The sequence below is a fragment of the Ascaphus truei genome, chromosome 3 (genome assembly GCF_040206685.1).
Source record: "Ascaphus truei isolate aAscTru1 chromosome 3, aAscTru1.hap1, whole genome shotgun sequence".
In the NCBI taxonomy this organism is placed as follows: Eukaryota; Metazoa; Chordata; class Amphibia; order Anura; family Ascaphidae; genus Ascaphus; species Ascaphus truei.
In genome coordinates, this window is record NC_134485.1 from 412369869 (window position 1) to 412392457 (window position 22589).

The 22589-nt window shown below is 45.4% G+C and overlaps 1 protein-coding gene across 9 annotated transcripts in view; it reads right to left on the minus strand.

The window, feature by feature from the left end:
• Nucleotides 1-22589, minus strand: part of MYO7A (myosin VIIA) — a 217133-nt gene that overhangs the window by 76070 nt on the left and 118474 nt on the right. For all 9 annotated transcript variants that reach the window (XM_075592659.1, XM_075592661.1, XM_075592660.1 and 6 more), the window contains 3 exons: nt 19964-20101; nt 11547-11705; nt 10201-10293 (listed from right to left, as the gene is read on the minus strand). In XM_075592659.1, the coding sequence (XP_075448774.1) occupies nt 10201-10293; nt 11547-11705; nt 19964-20101 (390 nt within the window). The remainder of the gene's footprint in view (nt 1-10200; nt 10294-11546; nt 11706-19963; nt 20102-22589) is intronic.

The following is a 22589-nucleotide window of genomic DNA, read 5'->3' on the forward strand; positions in this document are numbered from 1 at the left end:
TATAGCATTATAGCGTGTATTAATGTATAGCATTATAGCGTGTATTAATGTATAGCATTATAGCGTGTATTAATGTATAGCATTATAGTGTGTATTAATGTATAGCATTATAGCATGTACAGTATTAATGTATAGCATTATAGTGTGTATAAATGTATAGCATTATAGCATGTATTAATGTATAGCATTATAGTGTGTATAAATGTATAGCATTATAATATGTATTAATGTATAGCATTATAGTGTGTATTAATGTATAGCATTATAGCATGTATTAATGTATAGCATTATAGTGTGTATAAATGTATAGCATTATAATATGTATTAATGTATAGCATTATAGTGTGTATTAATGTATAGCATTATAGCGTGTATTAATGTATTAATGTATAGCATTATAGTGTATATTAATGTATAGCATTATAGTGTGTATTAATGTATAGCATTATAGTGTGTATTAATGTATAGCATTATAGTGTGTATTAATGTATAGCATTATAGCGTGTATTAATGTATAGTGTGTATTAATGTATAGCATTATAGTGTGTATAAATGTATAGCATTATAATATGTATTAATGTATAGCATTATAATATGTATTAATGTATAGCATTATAGTGTGTATTAATGTATAGCATTATAGCGTGTATTAATGTATAGTGTGTATTAATGTATAGTGTGTCTTAATGTATAGCATTATAGTGTGTATAAATGTATAGCATTATAATATGTATAAATGTATAGCATTATAATATGTATTAATGTATAGCATTATAGTGTGTATTAATGTATAGCATTATAGCGTGTATTAATGTATAGTGTGTATTAATGTATAGCATTATAGTGTGTATAAATGTATAGCATTATAATATGTATTAATGTATAGCATTATAGTGTGTATTAATGTATAGCATTATAGCGTGTATTAATGTATAGTGTGTATTAATGTATAGCATTATAGTGTATATTAATATATAGCATTATAGTGTGTATTAATGTATAGCATTATAGCGTGTATTAATGTATAGTGTGTATTAATGTATAGCATTATAGTGTGTATTAATGTATAGCATTATAGCGTGTATTTATGTATAGTATGTATTAATGTATAGCATTATAGTGTGTATTAATGTATAGCATTATAGCATGTTAATGTACACACGTTGGCAGATAGGGTGTTCACCTAACCTTATTATTGTATACCTTAAGAGTCCTCCGTTTCAACTCAATTTCCCCTCTCTCCTCTTCCCCTTTCCACCAGCTTTAACAGCTGCAGGATCTCGATAAAGGGCCTTAGTAGCCAGAGCTAATGAGGGTGGCATGTCATTAAAGGGAAATAAATCTATCTGAATGTGAAGGCAGCATTGGGAAAGAGGGAAGGTAAAGCTAGTGTCTGACAAAGAAACCCTGTAAGAAAGGGACTTTGCACGCTGTGATACAGCTTGTGTGCCAAGCTCAATGGAGAAACCATTACCCTGTCTGTATTTAGCTACTGGGGGAGAGAGATCTTAAAATGAAGATCCAGGACTGTGAGCTGTCAGACTTTAGTTAAAGGTCAGCCCTAGCTTTGCATGACCTTGGGTATCACTTTATCTCACACGTGTCCCACCAAACAGAAGTTAGATTTTAAAGCTGCAATATCGTACATGTGTGTTATTTAAATAAATCAGTTCTGTACTATGAGAAAATACTTGTAGCATTTTTTTTAAACAACAACTCTGACATTTTAATGTATTATAATGTAACAAGCATTTTTTGTTCCTACAGCAACCATTTGTAAAGTCACATCCCCTTCCTCTTCTGAAACAGGCTCTGGCACACCCCTTTTTGAGCCCTGCCCTCTCTCTAGCAGTGTACCAATTGTATCTAGTGACTGCCTGTCACATGATCTCCCCACAGAACTTTGCATCTTTGGTCCTCTTCTGCTGCACTGCCAATTAGTGAACTCCCGACCCGAATCTTCATCGGTCGATCACAGGAGAACGGATCGATCAGCAACTTAGCTAATTACTTATCAGGGTGTGGATTGTATTGATGCACATACAGTATTAAAAGGGAAAAATAAATAATAAATAAAAAAAACTGCAGCTTGGACTGCTGCTTTAAGGTACTCAGAGCAGGTACATTTTGTAAATTGAGATATTATAATGTTTTGTTCTTTATAAAGACTGAGGAACAGGTAGAAAACCCCACTTTATCAAAACAGGTGTAAAAGTATGAGCACAGGTCACAGGTGTGTTAGATATTTTTTAGCAGAAATTCACAAAAGTACTTGCAGTACTTGAATAAAATTGAATAAATGGTCTGTTGCCCAACCCCGAGTACTTGCCGATTTTTGCAATTCTCTCCTAAAAAAAATAGATTTTTCATACATTTCTTGATTTTACTGGAAAGTTTGCAGATGGTATGCCAGATGTTTGCAGATGTGTTCATTGTCCCAAGGTTCAACAAAGTATCCGGCTGCTCCCCCTCCTCTTACCGTGCACCCCACACCTGGAACAACCTACCGGAGACTCTCACATCCACCACCAGTCTAAGTTCTTTCAAAACCAAAGCGGTCTCACATTTTAATCTGGTCTGTAACTGTTACATACGCCTATAATATATATTATCTCTAACTGTGCATGCAATGTCTTGTATATAATGTATACCCTGTTCACTTATGTAACTGTATTTGTAACCATGTATTATTTGTCATCATAACTCTGTGCACAGGACATTCTTGAAAACGAGAGGTAACTCTCAATGTATTCCTTCCTGGTAAAATATTTTATAAATAAATAAATACATTAGGGTTAAGCTATTTCAACCTTTTCTTTGTTTGTTTTTAAGATTAAATTACCCAGATTAAATTATTAAATGTTGTGGCCATTCTGATGAATTCCCACAAATGAATCCCTCAGTATGAGTTTAAAGTTGGACCCAGCCAGAGGGTACCGGGCCCCAACTCTCCTCCGCTGCGGCCTAGCCGTCTCTGAAGCCCCACCCCTATGCGTGCGTGCGCGCAGAAAGCTGCGCACGCCGGAAGTCGGGTCCAAGTTAAGAGAAAGGCGCATACGTGCGTCGTGCAGACCGATAAGTGAGGGATTGAGAGTGGGAGTGTGTGGGTGGAAAGGACTGTGGGGGGAGGGAGAGAGCCTGGGGGAGGGGAGTGTGTAGGGTGGGAGGAAGTGTGTGGGGGGAGGAAGAGTGTGTGGGGGAGGGATTGAGAGTGTGGGGGGAGGGATGGAATGTGCGGGGGAGGGATTGACTGTGGAGGGGAGGAGGGATTGAGCGTGTGGGGTGGGGATGGATTGAATGTGTGTGGGAGGAGAAAGGATTGAATGTGTGTGGGGAGAAAGGATTGAGAGTGTGGGGGGAAGAAAGGGATTGAGAGTGTTGGGGGAGAAGGGATTGAGAGCGTGGCAGTGAGGCGGGATTGAGAATGTGCGGGAAGGGAGTTTGTGGGGGAGGAATTAAGAGTGTGGGAGGGAGGTATTGAGTGTGGGCGGTGGGATTGAGTGTGGGGGGAAGGGAATGAGAGTGTGTGGGGGGTTTGAGTCTGTGGGGGGATTGAGTGTGTGTGGGGGGGAGGGATTGTGTGTGTGGGTGGGATTCAGTGTGCAAGTGGGGGGAGGGACTGTGTGGGGGGAGGAAGTGTGTGGGGGGGGAAGGAGTATGTAGGGGGGAGAGATGGAGAGTGTGGCGGGGGGAGCGATTGTGGGTGGGATTGAGTGTGCCGGGGGGTATTGAGTGTGTGGGGGGGGAGGATGGATCAAGTATGTGTGGGTAAAGAGGTATTGAGTATGCGTGGGGGGAGCAGGGATTGAGTGTCTGTGAGGGGAGGAGGGATTGAGAATGTGTGGGGAGCAGGGATTGAGTGTGTGGGGGGAGGAGGGATTGGATGTGTGGTGGGGAGGGATTGAATGTGGAGGGGTTGGATTGAATGTGTGGGGGGAGAGATTGAGTGTGTTGGGGGCAGGGATTGAGTGTGCAGGGGTGAGGGATTGAATGTGTAGGGGTGAGGGATTGAATGTGTAGGGGTGAGGGATTGAATGTGTAGGGGTGAGGGATCTCATTGCCCCAGTCTATCACTCATAATGAAAACATGACCAACAGTAGTCTTGATGCCTTCTCCAAATTGCAAAAATATTTTGGCTTCCTCAATCTCACAGATATTTGGTGGTTTATAGCAGATCCCTACAAACATTTTCTTTGTACTTTTATCTTCACTGCTAATTTCTATCCCTAAGGTCTCTACATTTTCATCTTTCCCTTCATAAACATCATCCCTAATAATAGTTTTTAGATCCGGTTTTACATATAAGCATACTCCACCTACTCTTCTATTTGCTCGATCCTTCCAGAAAAGGGAATAACCCTTTAAATTAACTGCCCAGTCATGAGTTTCCTCCCTCCATGTTTCAGTAATGCCTATGATATCATACACCATGGATTGATGGTGTGTTGGGGGCCGGGATTGAGTGTGTAGGTGTGAGGGATTGAGTGTGTGTGTACAGTAGTAGATTATCATAAGCATTACTGAAACACGGTGGGATGAAACTCATGACTGGATAGTTAATTTAAAGGGTTATTCCCTTTTCCTGAAGGATCAGGCAAATAGAAGAGGAGGTGGAGTATATTTATATGTGAAAACGGATCTAAAAACTATTCTAAGGGAAGATGTTTATTAAGGGAATGATGAAAATGTAGAGTCCTTCGGGATAGAAATTAGCAGTGGAGATAAATGTACAAAGAAAATGTTTAATTGAAGCTCACTCATTTATCCAGCTATTAATTAAAGCTCCCCCATTTTATCTGTCAGGCTTCTTGCATTAGCAAGCATGATTTTAGGGTATTTTCCAGTCTGTACAATTATCTTATCTGCTCCTTCCTTTCTACTCCAATTGGATTTAGTCTTTAGAAGTTTTCTAGTATTATCTGTATTTAATATCAGTGTCTCCCTGCTTTCATACTCCCCCATACTTCCATACTCCCACTTGAACCCATACGACCCCTATGCCCCCTTACTATTTCCCCATCCCCATCTATTCTATTTAGTTTGTTATCTGTTTCTTGTCCCTCCGCTCTCCATCCTAGTTTAAAATCTCCTCCAACCTTTTTAACATTCTCCCCCTAGCACAGAAGATCCCTCTTCATTGAGGTGCAACCAATCCCTATCATAAAGTTTGCACATCTCAGAAAAGGAGTCCCAGTGCTCTAAAACCCCCAAACCCTCCTTTCACCACTTTCTTAGCCATGCATTAACCTCCCTGATCTCTGACTGTCTCCCTGCGGTAGCGCATGGCACTGGTAGTTTTTCAGAAAATACTACCTTGGAGGTCCTTGCCTTAAGCTTTTGGCCTAGATCCCTGAAATCATTTTTTAGGACCCTCCATCTTTCTCTAACTTTGTCATTGGTGCCAACATGTACCAAGACCGCCGGGTCAATCCCAGCCCCCCCCCCCCAACAATCTGTCTACCCGATCCGCAATGGGCCGAGCCCTAGCACCCGGGAGACAAAAAACTGTTCGGTTCATGCGGTCCCGGCAACAGATTGCCCTATCTACCTTCCTAATAATGGAGTCCCCTACCACCACAATCTTTCTTGGTCGTAGAGTGTCCCGAGTCCCCTCTGTGCTGGTTAATATGGGGGATGGGGGTCTACTGAGTGGAAGATGGGGCAGGGGGTTAATGAATGTGAGGAGGGGGCAGGGGGGTTAATGAATGTGAGGAGGGGCAGGGGGGTTAATGAATGTGAGGAGGGGGCAGGGGGTTAATGAATGTGAGGAGGGGCAGGGGGGTTAATGAATGTGAGGAGGGGCAGGGGGGTTAATGAGTGTGAGGAGGGGCAGGGGGGTTAATCAGTATGAGGAGGGCATCGGAAGGGTTGTTGAGTGTGAGGATGGGGCAGGGACGGTTAATGCGTGTGAGGGGAAGCAGGGGGTTAATGAGAGTGGGGAAGCAGGGGTTAATGAGAGTGGGGAGGGGGTTAATGAGTGTGAAGAGAGGCAGGGGTTAATGAGTGTGAAGAGAGGCAGGGAGGTTAATGAGTGTGAGGAGGGGCAGGGGGTTAATGAGTGTGAGGAGGGGCAGGGGCGGTTAATGAGTGTGAGGAGAGGCAGGAGGTTAATGAATGTGAGGGGAGGCTGGGGGTTAATGAGTGTGAGGAGAGGCAGGAGGTTAATGAATGTGAGGGGAGGCAGGGGGTTAATGAAAGTGGGGAGGGGGTTAATGAGTGTGAGGAGAGGCAGGGGGGTTAATGAGTGTGAGGAGAGGCAGGGGGGTTAATGAGTGTGAGGAGGGGCAGGGGGGTTTAATGAGTGTGAGGAGGGGCAGGGGGGTTTAATGAGTGTGAGGAGAGGCAGGGGGTTAATGAGTGTGAGGGGGGGAGGTTAATGAGTGTGAGGATGGGGAGGGGGTTAATGAGTGTGAAGAGGGGCTGGGGGGTTAATGAGTGTGCGATGGGGCAGGGGAAGTTAATGAGTGTGAGGAGGGCCAGGGGGTTAATGAGTGAGAGGAGGGGGAGGTTAATGAGTGTGAGGAGGGGGACATTAATGAGTGTGAGGAGGGGGACATTAATGAGTGTGAGGAGGGGGGGTAATGAGTGTGAGGAGGGGGGGCTATTGAGTGCAGCTCCCTCTACTTCCGTTTCCAGCATCCAAGGCCTGCTCAGTCATGTGATCACCCGTGGCACGATCACTTGACGCGGGAATCTGCAGAAGGTCCGGTACCTCCGGCACTATAAGCTCATGCAACTTTGTATCAACCGTATACATGACCAACGTGGTTTCAGAGGAGCCAGCAACGTCCTATTCTGCAGTTTGCTATTGGGTTTTGCAGCATTTAATGGATTTATTTTTTAATGAACCCCTCAGCCTACACTGATATGTTGATCTGCTGGCTGACGAAGGGAGGCGTGGCTCGCCAAAACGTAGTGGTTTTTTTTTGTGTTTCTGGCACCTTCACAAAGATTATAATAAAAACAATGAACATTGGAAGATCTTCTGCGTGGCCTAGTTTCCTATTACGACTTCCCTAACCTGGTACGTGGAAAGTGTTATATAGAAGTGCCACGATGGAGGAAACTGGGATAGACTCGCACAGAGCAACAAAGATGGCCGCCACCCTACGGTTTGCACAATAACTCTTGGTTAGGGTGACCATTTGTCCCGGTTTTGCCGGGACAGTCACGTTTTTTTCTGTCCTGTCCCGGTTTCAGGTCCGTCCCGGAAATGTCCCGTTTTTTGTCCCTGGTCCCGGTATTGCGGGGCAGCAGCGGTGAGGAGAATGCGGCGGCCAGTAAGTATTTTCTATGTGTGTGTATGAATGAATGCATGAATGCTGCCGGGGGGATTGAATGAAGGAGAATGCCGGGGGCGGGACTAAAAAAGGCCGGCCCACAGGGGATTGGTCTCAGGCAGGTCAGAGGAAGCCGGGGGCGGGGCTTCCGCTTTGTGGAGAGCACAAGTTAGTGTGTGTCTTCCCGCTCCTGGCTCCTCTGTCGGCTGCGCAGTGAGTGGCCCCCTTCTGTCCTGGGTCCCAGCCAGGGGGGGTAATAGGAGGTGGTAGCGGGGGTGCGTCTGCCTTTGTACCACCTACCTTTTACCTTTGCCCCCCGGCGCTCCCACCTTTGCCCCCCGGCGCTCCCACCTTTGCCCCCCGGCGCTCCCACATTTGCCCCCCGGCGCTCCCACCTTTGCCCCCCGGCGCTCCCACCTTTGTCCCCTGACGCTCCCACCTTTGTCCCCTGATGCTCCCACCTTTGCCTCTCCTGGCGCTCACTTTCCCCCGTCCCCTTGGTGTGGGAGATGGGCTCGGGGGCGGGCAGTGGTGGCTGCGCGGTCGCTGGCGGGTGGTGCAGGGGCTGGCGGTGCAGGGGGAGGCGGGGTGTATCAGTGTGTGTGTCAGTGTGTGTGTGTCAGTGTGTGTGTATCAGTGTGTCTGTGTATCAGTGTGTGTGTATCAGTGTGTGTATCAGTGGGTGTGTGTGTATCAGTGGGTGTGTGCGTATGTGTATCAGTGGGTGTGTGTGTATCAGTGGGTGTATCAGTGGGTGTATCAGTGGGTGTGTGTGTGTGTATCAGTGTGTGTGTGTGTGTGTGTGTGTGAATCAGTGTGTGTGTGTGTGTATCAGTGGGTGTGTGTGTATCAGTGGGTGTGTGTGTGTATCAGTGGGTGTGTGTGTATCAGTGGGTGTGTGTGTATCAGTGGGTGGGTGTGTATCAGTGGGTGTGTGTGTGTATCAGTGGGTGTGTGTGTGTGTATCAGTGGGGGTGTGTGTATCAGTGGGGGTGTGTGTATCAGTGGGTGTGTGTGTGTGTATCAGTGTGTGTGTGTGTGTGTGTGTTTATCAGTGTGTGAGTGTGTGTATCAGTGGGTGGGTGTGTGTGTATCAGTGGGTGGATGTGTGTGTATTTCAGTGGGTGGGTGTGTGTGTGTATCAGTGGGTGGGTGTGAGGGTGTATCAGTGGGTGTGTGTGTGTGTATCAGTGGGTGTGTGTGTATCAGTGGGTGTGGGTGTGTGTGTGTCAGTGTGTGTGTGTATCAGTGTGTGTGTGTATCAGTGTGTGTGTATCAGTGTGTGTGTGTATCAGTGTGTATCAGTGGGTGTGTGTGTATCAGTGGGTGTGTGTGTATCAGTGGGTGTGTGTATGTGTGTGTATCAGTGGGTGTGTGTGTGTGTGTGTGTGTGTATCAGTGGGTGGGTGGGTGTGTATCAGTGGGTGGGTGTGTGTGTGTCAGTGGGTGGGTGTGTGTATCAGTGGGTGGGTGGGTGTGGGTATCAGTGGGTGGGTGTGTGTGTATCAGTGGGTGGGTGTGTGTGTGTATCAGTGGGTGTGTGTGTATCAGTGGGTGTGGCTGTGTGTGTCAGTGGGTGTGTGTATCAGTGTGTGTGTATCAGTGTGTGTGTATCAGTGTGTGTGTATCAGTGTGTGTGTGTATCAGTGTGTGTGTGTATCAGTGGGTGTGTGTGTATCAGTGTGTGTGTGTGTATCAGTGGGTTTGTGTATGTGTGTGTATCAGTGTGTGTGTGTGTGTGTATCAGTGGGTGTTTGTGTGTGTGTGTCTCCATCACCCTCTCTGTCTCCCTCACCCTCTCTGTCTCCCTCACCCTCTCTGTCTCCCTCTGTCTCCCTCACCCTCTCTGTCTCCCTGTCTCCCTGTCTCCCTCACCTTCCGTCTCCCTGTCACCCTCTCTGTCTCCCTCACCCTCTCTGTCTCCCTCACCCTCTCTGTCTCCCTGTCTCCCTCTCTGTCTCCCTCACCCTCCCTGTCTCCCTCACCCTCCCTGTCTCCCTCACCCTCTCCCTCCCTGCCACCCTCTCTGTCTCCCTCTCTCCCTCAGTCCCTTCCCGTCTCCCTCCCCGTCTCCCTCCCTCACCCTCCCCGTCTCCCTCCCTCACCCTCCCCGTCTCCCTCCCTCACCCTCCCCGTCTCCCTCTCTCACCCTCCCCGTCTCCCTCCCTCACCCTCCCTCACCCTCCCCGTCTCCATCCCTCACCCTCCCCGTCTCTCTCCCTCACCCTCCCCGTCTTGCTCCCTCACCCTCCCCGTCTCCCTCTTCCTGTCTTCCTCTTCCTGTCTCCCTCTTCCTGTCTCCCTCCCTGTGTCACTCCCCCTCCCTCCCTGTCTCCCTCTCCCTCCCTCTCCCTCCCTCCCTCCCCCTCCCTGTCTCCCTCCCTGTCTCCCTCTCCCTCCCTGTCTCCCTCTGTCTCCCTCTCCCTCCATGTCTCCCTCACCCTCTATGTCTTATCTTAACTGCCGTATACCTACACCGAAGTAGCCTACCCGGCTTTCTTCCAGATCTGACTCAAGTTTCACGCGGGAGACATCAGAAGACAGGTAGGGAACACCTCCCCTCCTGTATAGTACCTTGAGGGACTGCGGATCAGGTAAGATCCCAGGCGGGATTGCTGCTTTAGAAATTGTGAAGAGGGGGCATCCTGACACTGGCTTTTTTTGTTTGTTCGATTAGTGAGGTCATCACACACACACACACACACACACACACACACACACACACACACACACACACACACACACACACACACACACACACACACACGTAACTATGTAACAAGGACTAATGGTAGTAAAGTACAAGTGTACTACGATAAATAAAATGTTATGTAAAAAAAAAAATGTTTCCCGGTTTTTCATTTTCAAAATCTGGTCACCCTACTCTACTGGTGGAACGATTGTGACGGATTCTCTTACCTTTAAAAAAATCTTGGTTTTGCCTATTTGCCAGTCATCGTCCTTTCCCAACACACACTCTGCAATCCGCTGACATGTCCCAAGGAGGTCTCCCTGCAAAGAAAATAATAGTAATCATGCCAACGCCTATAATTACAAGGTGGCGAGAATAGGCTACTTCCCCCTCCCAGCCTGCATTGCAGTCTGGAAATCGCCTCTCGACAGATGGCTGACATGCTAATCTCTGGCCAATCATGTCCACTAATTGTTTCTCATATTAAATACTCACATACATAAATCTAATTAATGAATTCAATAAATAAAGCGAAATCCTTAGCCAGCAAAAGTCTTCACCGCGCTAATAACAACTCCCTGAGGCCCTAACACCCAGGACTCAATACCAATGAGAGGGTCCTACAATTATCACCAAGTCCAACATATGCCAACACTCCCCTGTGCTCACCAACTTCAGACAAGATTATTTGAATAAAATCCCAATTTTCAATTTGTCCTATATATAAAACGCGGCAGACTTGGACTCATTGCAGTGAGCAAATGCAGTAATCTTAAGCATGGAAAGTCTCGCCTCTGCTGCTCATAATGACGGTATTTATTCACTGCAGTGATTCCAAGTATATGTATTTATTTATGTGGTACAAATACAACATTATGATTTTATTCAAACAAGCGGCGTGTGTGTGTGTGTGTGTGTGTGTGTGTGTCATTTATAGTTTCAGCATAAAGTGAGTCCAGCTATTTTAGAGAATTATGCAAACCGGCATATTAAGAGAACTTGTATTGCACATTAACTTAATGTTTGGCCAACACTGACTAGGCCGCAAATTTTCCCCCAGCTGATAAAAAGCTAAAATGTTGCTCGGTTTGTGACTTTGGGTGAAAGTTTTACACATCTCTAGTGAGATCCACTTGTAGCTAGAGATGGGTGAATTTTTTTGGCGCATTTGAATCAGACCCAGATCGTCCGGTTCCTTCTGTCCGTGGATTAGTCTCACTGACAATCCACGTGGCGGATCAATAATCCGTGTGTGGATTTTTAATAAACCAGCAATGGATTGCGTAATCCACGGATTGGATTCTTAAAAACCCGTCCGGATTGCATCCAATGGCGGTTTTGGATTAATCCGCACGGATTGAAATTGGAACAACCCGTCAACAGATTTTACGCTTCGGAACGGATTTTGAATGGAAAGCCAGAGAAATGGGACTTCGACACTTCCGCCCATCCTTACTTGCGGGGAAGTTTTCCCCTTCCCTAAACGACTGTGCAGAATAACAACTCCCTGAGGCCCTAACACCCAGGACTCAATACCAATGAGAGAACATACGATAGCAGACATGCTCCTTACCTGTTTGTAGGCCGGCTTCACGCCCGGCATTAACACACGATATCTGTCCACAAACTCCACGAATGTGTAGCGTATGGGATATCCTGCCCTGCGGATCCGAATGGTCTCCATCATTCCAGAGTACCTCAGCTGGCGAACGCACAGCTCCCGGTCAAACAGCTGGCATCGAGAAAAACAACATATTTACTACACGATTGATTGCACTGTCTAAGTAATATGATGAAGTGTTCTTTATTCCAGCCTTGAAGATATGTACAAAAAATGTGGACCAGCCCACAACAATTGTTACCAGCTCCCCCCTCCTGCTTAGATGTTCAGTGATGTCATTAGTACATGTATGTCTCTCTTCCCCTTTCTCTCACCTCCCCCCTTGTCTCTCAGACCCCTCTCTCTTTTTCACTCCCCCTTTCTCTCACATTCTCTGGCCTCTCTCACCCGCTCTTCTCTCAAATCCCCCATCCCCTATGAACCACCTGTTGAGCGGAGGTCAGGGCCCTAGTCGGCAGCGGAGGGGGGATCCTAACTTCCGATTTTGGACCGCCGGGTACCTGCTCCCCCTGAGTACCCTCTGCCAAGCGCACCAACAGCCCGCCACTACCACAGACGTCCCTGCACTCCCACCCTGTTGGCGGTGCTGCACGACGCGACCGGCATAAATTGCCACTCGACCCGGGCGAGCAGCTCTCTGCAAGGCTGCTTTATTAAATTTAACCCCTCTGGTGCCACAGTGGTTTGCAAAACATTGGTGCAAGGAAGTTAATGTCACAAATTCCTGAAAACGTATATTCTTTTTGCATTTTTTTTTTCTTTCTTAATTTTAATTATTTTTTTAGGGGGGGAAATTCATGAATATTTTATCTAATATTTAATATTTTTCAGTATTTTTTTTGTGTGCTGATTTTAGAATAATTCTACTCCTCCCCTGGTTTTTATTTGCAACATTTTCTAATATTCGCACATTTCCGATTAAAAAAAATAACAACTAGTAGCAGCCTTTTTATTTATTTATCTCCAGCGAATCCGCAATTATTTGAAAATGCTAATCCTTATTTTGGCAAAAATCGTGCCCATCATTACAGCCGGCACCTGTCCTTTCTGGGTCTAGGATCCAGGGCAGGAAGGGAGCAGTATCCTCAGGAACACCCAGAAAAAAATACAAAAATAATCATAGTGTGGTATGAAAAATACATGTATGTCAAACTCTGAGACTTGGCTCTTATGGTGACCTACTTACAAAATGTAAGATTCAAAATAGCAGGTTTGTATTAGTGATGAATCTTTGGACACCTCAGCTTTGGACCACGGCATACAGCAGCATACATCAATAGGGCTGGTGTCAGGCAGGATGGTGTATTTACTCTGGCAGCAGCTCCCAATCAGTCATATGCAATCATACAGAGATAATGGAGACAATAGTGCTTTACCAGATAACACAAAGTTTTATAATAGAGACTTGCAGGACATGTACTCACAATATATTCAATGAGCACATTCACATCAAGGTATCTTTAGGCAGATATCGGCTCGGCAGATGGAAAACAGATCCCTCACTCCACTTTGCTCACTTGTCCTCCACGAGGGTGCCCCCTCGTCCGGTGCCGGATGGTTGGCGTCTGTCGTCACTTCCTGGCCTGGCGGTGACGACTTCCGGTAGGCGCGAGTAGAACGGGGAGTAGGAGGGACGCCGGTCCGCAGCTCTGCCTCCGTGGAAACAGCAGTACAACAGCTCCCCAACGGTGAATACAGCTGGGCTCTGCTGAACTGGAACTGGAACTTCTTTGGCTCAACGCGTTTCACTGCATACCGCAGCTTCCTCAGGAGCAATGATTGAGTCCCCTACTGGGTGTTATTTAAATAGCCTTCTCAATTAAGGCAATTGGTGATGTAATCAAGCATGATTCCACATAGGATAATTAACATAATTACACACAGAGTCTCCCAAAATGGGTACATGATCTCTGTGGCCAAAAAAACGACGCAATAAAATACTTTATTAATTATAAAAAAGAACATAAAACTGAGTACCTACATAGTTTAAAAATGATTGAATACTAATATTAATTGGGGGTTGTTAGATCGAGATGCTTAATGGAGGCTTAATGGGTCTCCCACAATCTCTCTGGTGGGACTATTCACGAAAGAGCAAACGATTGCGCTGTTGGCCAATACGTGGCAGCAGAACGCTTGGTGAATACGCCCACGCGTAAAAACGATGTCAACTCACTTCTTCAAGGAAGCGTCTGCATCACCTTCCTGACATATCCTTAACTCTCTTTGTCCTGCCCCAACCACAACACCTGTTGCCTGTGAGCACCCCAGCTTCTAGCTTCATGCCACACAGCTTTAAGAAACACACCAACCTACAGATGTAGCTGGCGTTATTGCACCGACTGGAGCGTGCAACAAAGCGTTGGCCCTGCGGCTTCTTGTGTGCGGCTCATTTGACTCAACATTGTCTGCTGCGGGTGTCGCGTTGTTTGTGTCTTGGCTGCTACGTCTGTGTTTCTGACCTTACAGCAGCGGGGGTCAACTCCATTCCTCCAGACCCCCAACAGGTCAGCTTCAGCACAGGTGGCTCAATCAGTGGCTCAGTCCAAGACTGAGCCACTGATTGAGCCACCTGTGCTGAAACAGGGACTGATTGAGCCACCTGTGTTGAAGCTGGGATATCCTTAAAACCTGACCTCTCTTGGGGGGGGGGGGAGGCGGGTTGAGAACTGGAGTTGAGCCTCCCTGACTTACTGTATGTTTTCGCATTCTGTTCCTTATAGATTGTAAGCTCTTTACCTAATATACCAGTGTATGCTACTGCTGTCATTTTATTGTTACCGCTTTCACACCCTGTTGTACTGGGCTGCAGAATAAGTGGGTGCGTGCCAAATATATACGCTATTAATCGCGGCAACCTTCACGGATAAAACTCTCCAAGTTACTGAAGTCACCAGGCTGCACAACAATGGCACCCAAAAGGAAAATCCTGTGGACTTTCAACAGGATTCCTTTCCTCGGATTAATCTGGTGCAGTTTTTTTTGTACTGGTTTTGGCCCGGGATTTCCAGCTGACTTTAGTAAATAGATCCCCCAAATGTAGAACTCCAAACTATAAAATCAGAGAGGTTAATGGACAAGTCTCCCACTCCTGGACTTAATGGACTAGTCTTGAATTCACTGGAACGAGGTGACCACACCTGACACAATGTTGCGGGCGGGGACTGCACCGTTGTCGGCTGAACTCCAAAACACACGCAAAAAAATCGGCAAGAACGATCAACATTATCTTCACATCTCAAATACGGCGCCCTGTGAAAACAATGTTATCGTAATAAACTAAATCGTCTCTTTTTTAGGGTTACCAAACGTCCATATTTTTTCCCAAACATGTCTGGCTTTTTGATTGAAGGTCGCCGCCCGGGAGGAGTTTTTCTAGAACTATAAAACGCCTGGGAACGCCGACCTGCGCATGCGCCAATGACAGTCGTCTGCGCATGCGGAAGGGATGGCACCGACCAGACTCACGCATGGGCAGTCTGCTTTTGGCGTCCGCCTTTTTTTTACTAAGGACGTATGGTAACCCAACTCTTTATTGAGGATCTTTCCAACTTAACTTGATATTAATACAAGATATAAGGGTCCACATTAGGAGAACTTTGCCTCATCATCACAAGCAAACATCACAGTAGAACATTGACCATGCGAATGTGAGATAACATAGACTCTGTCCATTTCACACATTATTAGCTGTGTAATGCCGCAGGCATAAGCTAATAGGGACCCATGTTAAAATGGATACGAAGCAAAACGGGATGCACTGTGACTGCTCATTTGCATGTCATTACCCAGAATCCCTGGCTGCACTGTATGCTAAGTGATAATGTTGAAAAGCAGGGCGGCAGACCTGTCTGAGATGTGAATGTGCTCACAAAGGATATTTTTATTTGCTGCACATTATTAGGAGAAACTTTATGCTGCTTGCTAGGAATTGTTCTTAAAGCTGCAGTTCAGGCTTTTTAAAAAAAAAATTATAGTTTTTTTTTTACTTCAATAGTTTCATGTGGGCAATCTCTACTTACCTAAAAAACTGCATAGCTGCTGATCAATTCGTTCTCCGTCTATTGATCGGCAAAGTTTGGCGACATCTTTAAATATGGGGAATGTATTTCCTCTGTTTCTGTCACTCAGTGGAAGCTCATGAATATTCATGAGCACTCCTGCACTGACATGTGCAAGAGGGAGGGCAGGGCTCACAAAGGGGTGTGCCAGGGCTTGTGACAGGACATGAGGGGGCAGTGCCTTAGTAAATGGTTGTTAAAATAGAATACAAGAAAATTGGTCTTTCAAAGTTGTTTTTTTAAAAACAGAAAATGCTAAAAGTATTTTTTCTTACTACAGAACTGATTTATTTAAAAAAAACACACATGCAGGATATTGCCTGAACTGCAGCTTTAAGGATCTGCACTATTTCTCTCTGTGTTTGCTATAGCATGCAGTTACACTAAATATTGTTTTATATTTTCATTTACATAGCTACTGTCATAGTATGTGATTTATAACTGTTCTACCTGAGTGCAGCCCAAAATGAACCTCCAATTTCTTCCTTCCTTTCCTGTGTCTTACTGGGAGGTGAGCTTGCATCCTGCTAACTGCGGCAGAAAGGGGAACAATGGGAAGGTTTGAGCAGGTTGCTTTTTAGTAGCGTAAGGAAGATAACAGAGAGAGAGAGAGAGCGCGCCTATTTTTGCATTCCCTATGGGCACCATGTTGGATTCACAACAATTTTGAATCCACCTTTACATTACATGGTAACGCGCCTGGCACTTTACTTTAATGAATACAAAATCAATGGTGCAAAACACGGCAACTTCAATCAATGCGATCAAGTTTAGGAATAGTCAGAACACGCACATACAACATACTGTTGTCTGTCGACATGCATGTACTTGTGGTGTCATGTGACACGTAAAAGACAGAAAGAAATCATTGTGTTTGGAATATCTTCAAAAATATGTTTTTGATAAACGATACCCAAATGCTGTTCTTTGTCCTGAAAACATGTAAACTTCCAGTAAAATGTGTGTTTTCAGCAGCATTTCACTTCCTGACAAAGCATCTCATTTCCTATCACTTTCAACATACTTTCCTTTATGAGCCGGTAACGACAATGAACTCCCTCCCCGTAGGAGTGACGTTTGCTGCCATATGTCCTGCTCTCTATATAGTGGCAGAGCACAGCAATATGCTGCAAGCCCCTCTGCTGGCACCTATATAAATGTATGGCAGACCCTTCAGCTGTACAGATTTGGTTGGTATAGACTGTTTTGGAGGGCGCTGTGCAGGCCCACACTCAGTGTTCTGCTTGTACCGGTTTCCCCCGCTGCAGCGTGCACACTTGCGGCGACCAATGGCAAAACAGAACCTTCATCGACGCTGATAGGCTGTCCACATAGACGACCAGCCTATCAGCGTCGCCGGAGGTTCTGCATTAACCAGTGATTGCTGCGTGTGTGCGAGCAGCAGCAGAAAAACGTGTGTTGGGGCCCAAGATACCAGCCTAGGAGTAAGTGGTAAGGAGGGTCCTATTATAATGTGGCGTGTGTGGGTCTTATCAGGGTTTGGGTCTGTAAACCTATCTCTGGTTTCTTGATTAGTGTTTGAAGGAGATAAAAGGGCAATACTAGCAGGCATTAGCTGCTTTAATTAGTGTGGGTATCACACTCATTTTGTATGGGGCCTTCATTCTCTTTATACAAGGCTTTTGGACTTGGAGATGTGCACTTAAACCCATGGGGTTTTTTTGTGTGTGTCTGTGTGTTTTGGTTCTGATTTTGCTCCAAATCCCTTGGTTTTCAGTTTTGAATTATGATGAAAATGTGAAATCGGTGAAGAATTTTTGACCGGACATGTACTATGTATATATTCAGGACCGCCATAAGGGGGGGGGGAGAGCCGCGCAAAAGATCTACATGAGGGGGGCACGGGCGGGTTGCCAGCGCTGTAAGTTGGCCCCGGCCTCTGCGTCCCGCTGCCGGACCTCTGTTAGCTGCTGCCGGGCCCTGGCTCTCCTCAGCTTCTGCCTCTTCCCACGCCGTCCTCTCTCTCCCGCCGTTGTGCGCTGGAAGCTGGGTGCACCCGGAATAAATTTGCAGCTTCCAGCGTGCACCAGCAGTAGAAAGAGGCTCGATGTGGGATGAGGAAGCAGCAGCTGGGGAGAGCCGGGAGCCCAGCGGCGGCAACCAGAGGTAAGAGGTAATTGTATTTGCAGGTGGGGTTGTATTTGTGGAGGGGGGTAATTGTATTTGTGTGTGAGAGGGGTAATTTTATATGTGTGAGTGGGGGGAATTGTATTTGTGGAGGGGGGAGGTAATTGTATTTGTATGTGTGTGGGGGGAATTGTATTTGTGTGGAGGGGAAATTGTATTTGGGGGGTTATTGTATTTGTGTGTCAGAGGGGTAATTGTATATGTGTGTTGGGGGGAATTTTATTTGTGGGAGGAATTGTATTTGTGGAGTGGGGGTAATTGTATTTTTGTGTGTGGGGTAATTGTATTTGTGTGTGTGGGTCATTGTATTTGTGTGTGTGGGTCATTGTATTTGGGGGGTCAGTGTATTTGTGGGTGGGCGGTGGTAATCTTATTTGGGGGTGGAGGTGAGGTGTGTTGTTATCTGGGGAGTGTAGTGTGTCTGTATCTATGGGGGGTAGTGGTGTCTGTATTTGGGAGGGTAGTTTTGTATTGGGAGGGGATATGTGATAGTGGTGGGGGGACAAGAGGAGAGAGGGGGTTTAAGGGAGTGGGAAAAGTGAGGAAGAGAGGGGGGAAGAGTGAGAGACAGGGGGGGAGAGAAATACAGGTGTGAAAATGGAGGGCTAGCAGGGCCAGCGACATTGGATGCAGAAGCAGCTTTACAGATGGGGGAAATGCCACAAGATCTGAGCCAGTCGGGAAACAAAAACAAGATTTCAGAAAAAGCATTGAAGTAGTCACCATGAAATTTTTTTTAAATTTTGTTGGATTTTCTTACACTCCACTCTATACTCTTTCCCCATTTTTCTGTTCTCTTTTATAACGTATCCCCATCTAAACCAGGGGGTGTACTACTAACGGAGATCAAAATTATGCGAGGAAATCACATCCTGTCATGTGTTGCAATAAATGTGATTGATATATTTTTCTGACATACTGTATATACTTGATTGTTTTTTTTTCTTCTTATATATTATATATAGCGAAAACTGTGGTAACATTGGCCCTTTGTGGACAACTTTGGCCCACCAGGCAAAAAAGTTGAAAATGTTTTCATCGAATATTAAGCTTGGAAAATGTGTACGTGTTGAACTGTATACAGTAGGTCACTATAGTTGCAACATCTGCCGTTTCTAATACCATTCTCATTTTCACCGTTTGATGTCCGGACTGACGCCATTTTATATGTTGATCCTCTATGGCTCATTGCTGCATCCCTACTCCGCGGCCAATGATTGGCTCTGCGTAACCCCCCACATTTCGCGCTTAATCTCATTTCGGTACGGTTTCGGGTGACGCGAGCCATAGAAAGGTTAGAATCCCTATACCAAGAATTTGTTTCAAAATTCAGTATTTCGTATGTGCAAAACTTTTGTCAAATTTTCAAAGCAAATGCAATACTGTTTTATTAGTAACTTTAAAAAAGTATTGGTAATAACGCCAAATATATATATGTTCTGTATACATTTTTGGTAAATCTAAATGATGCAGTTTTTATTGAAATTGTAAAAAAAATAAGCTATTTTAATTTCAGCATAAATGTAAGTTTTATGTCATTTCGAAAAATACAATTTTATTTTACGGTTTATTTATTGTTTTATGGGGGTCACTGCACACTTTTCAGTGCTTAGGGTCTCTAAAGGTCTTAATCCGGCCCTGTTTATGATCATAATTGCTTAGTCATACTCAGTTGTGCTGTAAACCAGGGATGCACAAACTTTCTGCTCTGCGCCCCCCCTGCTTGTTCTCCCCCAGTGTTGCGCCCCCCCCGCGGTGTCAAATGACACCGCAGGGTCATGTGACGTCACGTGACGTCACGTGACCCACAGCGTCATTTGACGCCGCGTCTCCATGTCAACGGTCGTCATTTGATGGCGCGTTGTCATGGAGACGAGTGGAAACGGAAGCCAGGTAAGTGAGCGGCGCCCCCCCAAAAAAAGTCTCGCACCCCCAGTTTGCGCACTCACCGCTGCTGTAAACTGCAGCATGTTAATATTCAGACAGTAAAACATAAAATCCTGATTTAACCACTTTTATGCCCCGCAATACAAAAGCCGCTTTCAGAGGGGCGCCCGTAAAATAAAAGGACTGCTTTTTAACCCTGGCAGCGGGGTGTGGATTTTCTCCAGCACTTAAGTGGTTAAATGGTTCCGTCCGTCTAGCACATGCAGAACTTACCATAGGTTTCTTGTATTCATTGGGCTTAATGCAGCGCACGAAGAAAGGCTGACAGACGCTGAGGGTTCTCATGAGCAGCTCCAGCGAGCGCTTGAACTGGCTGCTCAGGGTGGGGGAACGCTTCCTGGTCTCGGCCCCCTGGAAAAAAAAACAAAAAAAAAACGTTAGAACCAAACAAATGTCTCAGGAAATGAAGGGAAGATAACAGCAGAGAGAGCCTCTTCCTCCCCTCCCGTGTCACTGGAAGGGAAATCGCTCTGAAGCAGGGGGGTGGCCAACTCCTGTCCTCAAGGGCCACCAACAGGTCAGGTTTTGAGGAGATCCCTGCTTCAGCACAGGTGGTTAAGATGCATAGCCAGTAAACCCACCCACAGACAGCCGTTTCGACCTTAATGGGTCTCAGCAGTGTGGGGTTGGTTACACTGGCTTTGCAAAATGAAGCTTAGGATAGGTTTCACCACACTTTGTTAAGTTATGGTGGGTAAAAAAAAGTGACAAAACCCATCTGCATCTTAACCCAGGCTGTGCTCAAAGCTGTGAAATGCAGCAAGCAAAAGCTTACAGGGGACCATGTTATAAGGTTTTGAAGCAAAGGGTGGCACTGTGTGCTTATTTGCATGTCATTTCCCAGAATCCCTTGCTGCAGTGGAATCACTGTGCGCTGGGTGATAATGGTGAAAGGCAGGTTTGCAGACCTGTCTAAGACATGTGAATGTGCTCACAAGTAATATTTTTATATGATATATATATATATATATATAATATATATATATATATATATACCCATGTTAATCAGTGGCGGTGAGCGTTGGATAACGCATTCAGGCGTCGGATAACGCATTCCGGCGTCGAAAAACGCCCCATAGGGTTGCATTGTAAACCGTTGGATATGCCATGCGTTGTAAAGTGAAACGCTGGAAAGCGAGGACTACCTGTACTACAGAACTGATTTATTTAAAAAAATAATAAGATTTCACGTTGTGCTTCTTTAATGCTTAAAATTCTTTGTTGTCTGTGCTTCCAGTAACCAACACTCGGCTCTCTATGGACACATTTTACATGGTTGGTAGAGATACATTTTTATCTTGTGCCTCAAAACATCAGTATCGTTATTTTGTACACCTTTGCCTGCTGGGTGTCAGCATACAGTACAATCTGTAGCATGGCTAAAGAAGATTTTTAAAAAGCACACCCTGTACAAATGGACCCAAATGTATTGCACCCCTTCATAACTCAGAATATTGCATTGTAATGCAGAATATCACAGATTTCCACAGGAGTCATTGGCAGCGATAACGCAGAATGTCACTGAATATCCCACTGTGACTCGCCAGGCATCTGTCTGATATGGGAATGTATCATATTCCCCTTCTACAGTGTACAAAACAATCGCAGTTGGCACACATGCAAACTTCTAGACAATGTGTTTTGTCGAAACAACTGTCTCTGAGTAAGGTTACTGGCTCTGCACTTCTTTAACCCAGGTTGAGCTGGAAAAGTTGTGTAATACAGCAGCCATAAAGGGATCCATGTTGAAATGGACAAGAACCAAAAAGTGGCTCACTGCGAGTGCTCATTTGCATGTCTACCCAGAATCCCTGGCTGCAGTGGAAGCACTGTATGCTAAGAAATAATGGGGAACGACAGGGTTGCAGACCTGTCTGAGACGTGAATGTGCTCACACGCGTTATTTGTATCTGCTGTACACTGCACGGTGGAGGATTTTTGTCACTTTGTTACACACCATAACTTATGTTGTGTCAAATACAGTACAGTATAAGACTTCTCCCGCGTGTCTACAGTATTGTAGATTGTAAGCTCTTCGGGTCAGGGACTCCTTTTCCTAAATGTTACTTTTATGTCTGAAGCACTTCTCCCCTTTGTGTTATTTATATAATTTGTTATTTATATGATTGTCACGTGTATTACTGCTGTGAAGCACTATGTACATTAATGGCGCTATATAAATAAAGACATACAATACATACACACTTTTATTGCGCTTAACACAAGACGGTCTGTGTGCTGTTCACATTATCTGTTTCTTCTTAGTATGGAGCACACCAGAGCACCAACAATGTGTAACTAGCATGATTTCTTCCCAGGGATGGCTGCGAGGATGCATGGGAAGTGGTCCATACACAATATGCAGTGAAGTTAGTTTTGTCTTTAAAGCCTCACTAAAAACGACACAACTTTTAATCTTCCTCAGTAAAGGGAAGGCGGCTTGACTGCATAATAAGGGTGTCTTGTGTGATTCTATTTGCTGGCAAAACACTCTGCGAATATCAATATTTTTCAGGGCAATGTGCCTTCAAATGATTGTGTGTTGTACCAGTCATATGCTTACTCTACCATCTCATCCCACTCATTTTGTCCTCTCCCCATCCCCCTTCCTGGCTCCTGCCCACAATTTACTGTAGGTCTGGTTTAAGGCATTAAAACCAGTACTATCTGAATGTTCTCCTGCAATCTGGAGCCAGTTGATCCTATTACATCAATAATCCCAATTCCAAAAACAGGACTACAGTACATTGACATCTCAGCGTGATCCAGAGACATGTGATCAGAGACATGTGACCAGAGACATGTGACCAGAGACAAACCTACTTCTCATTTGGCTTAT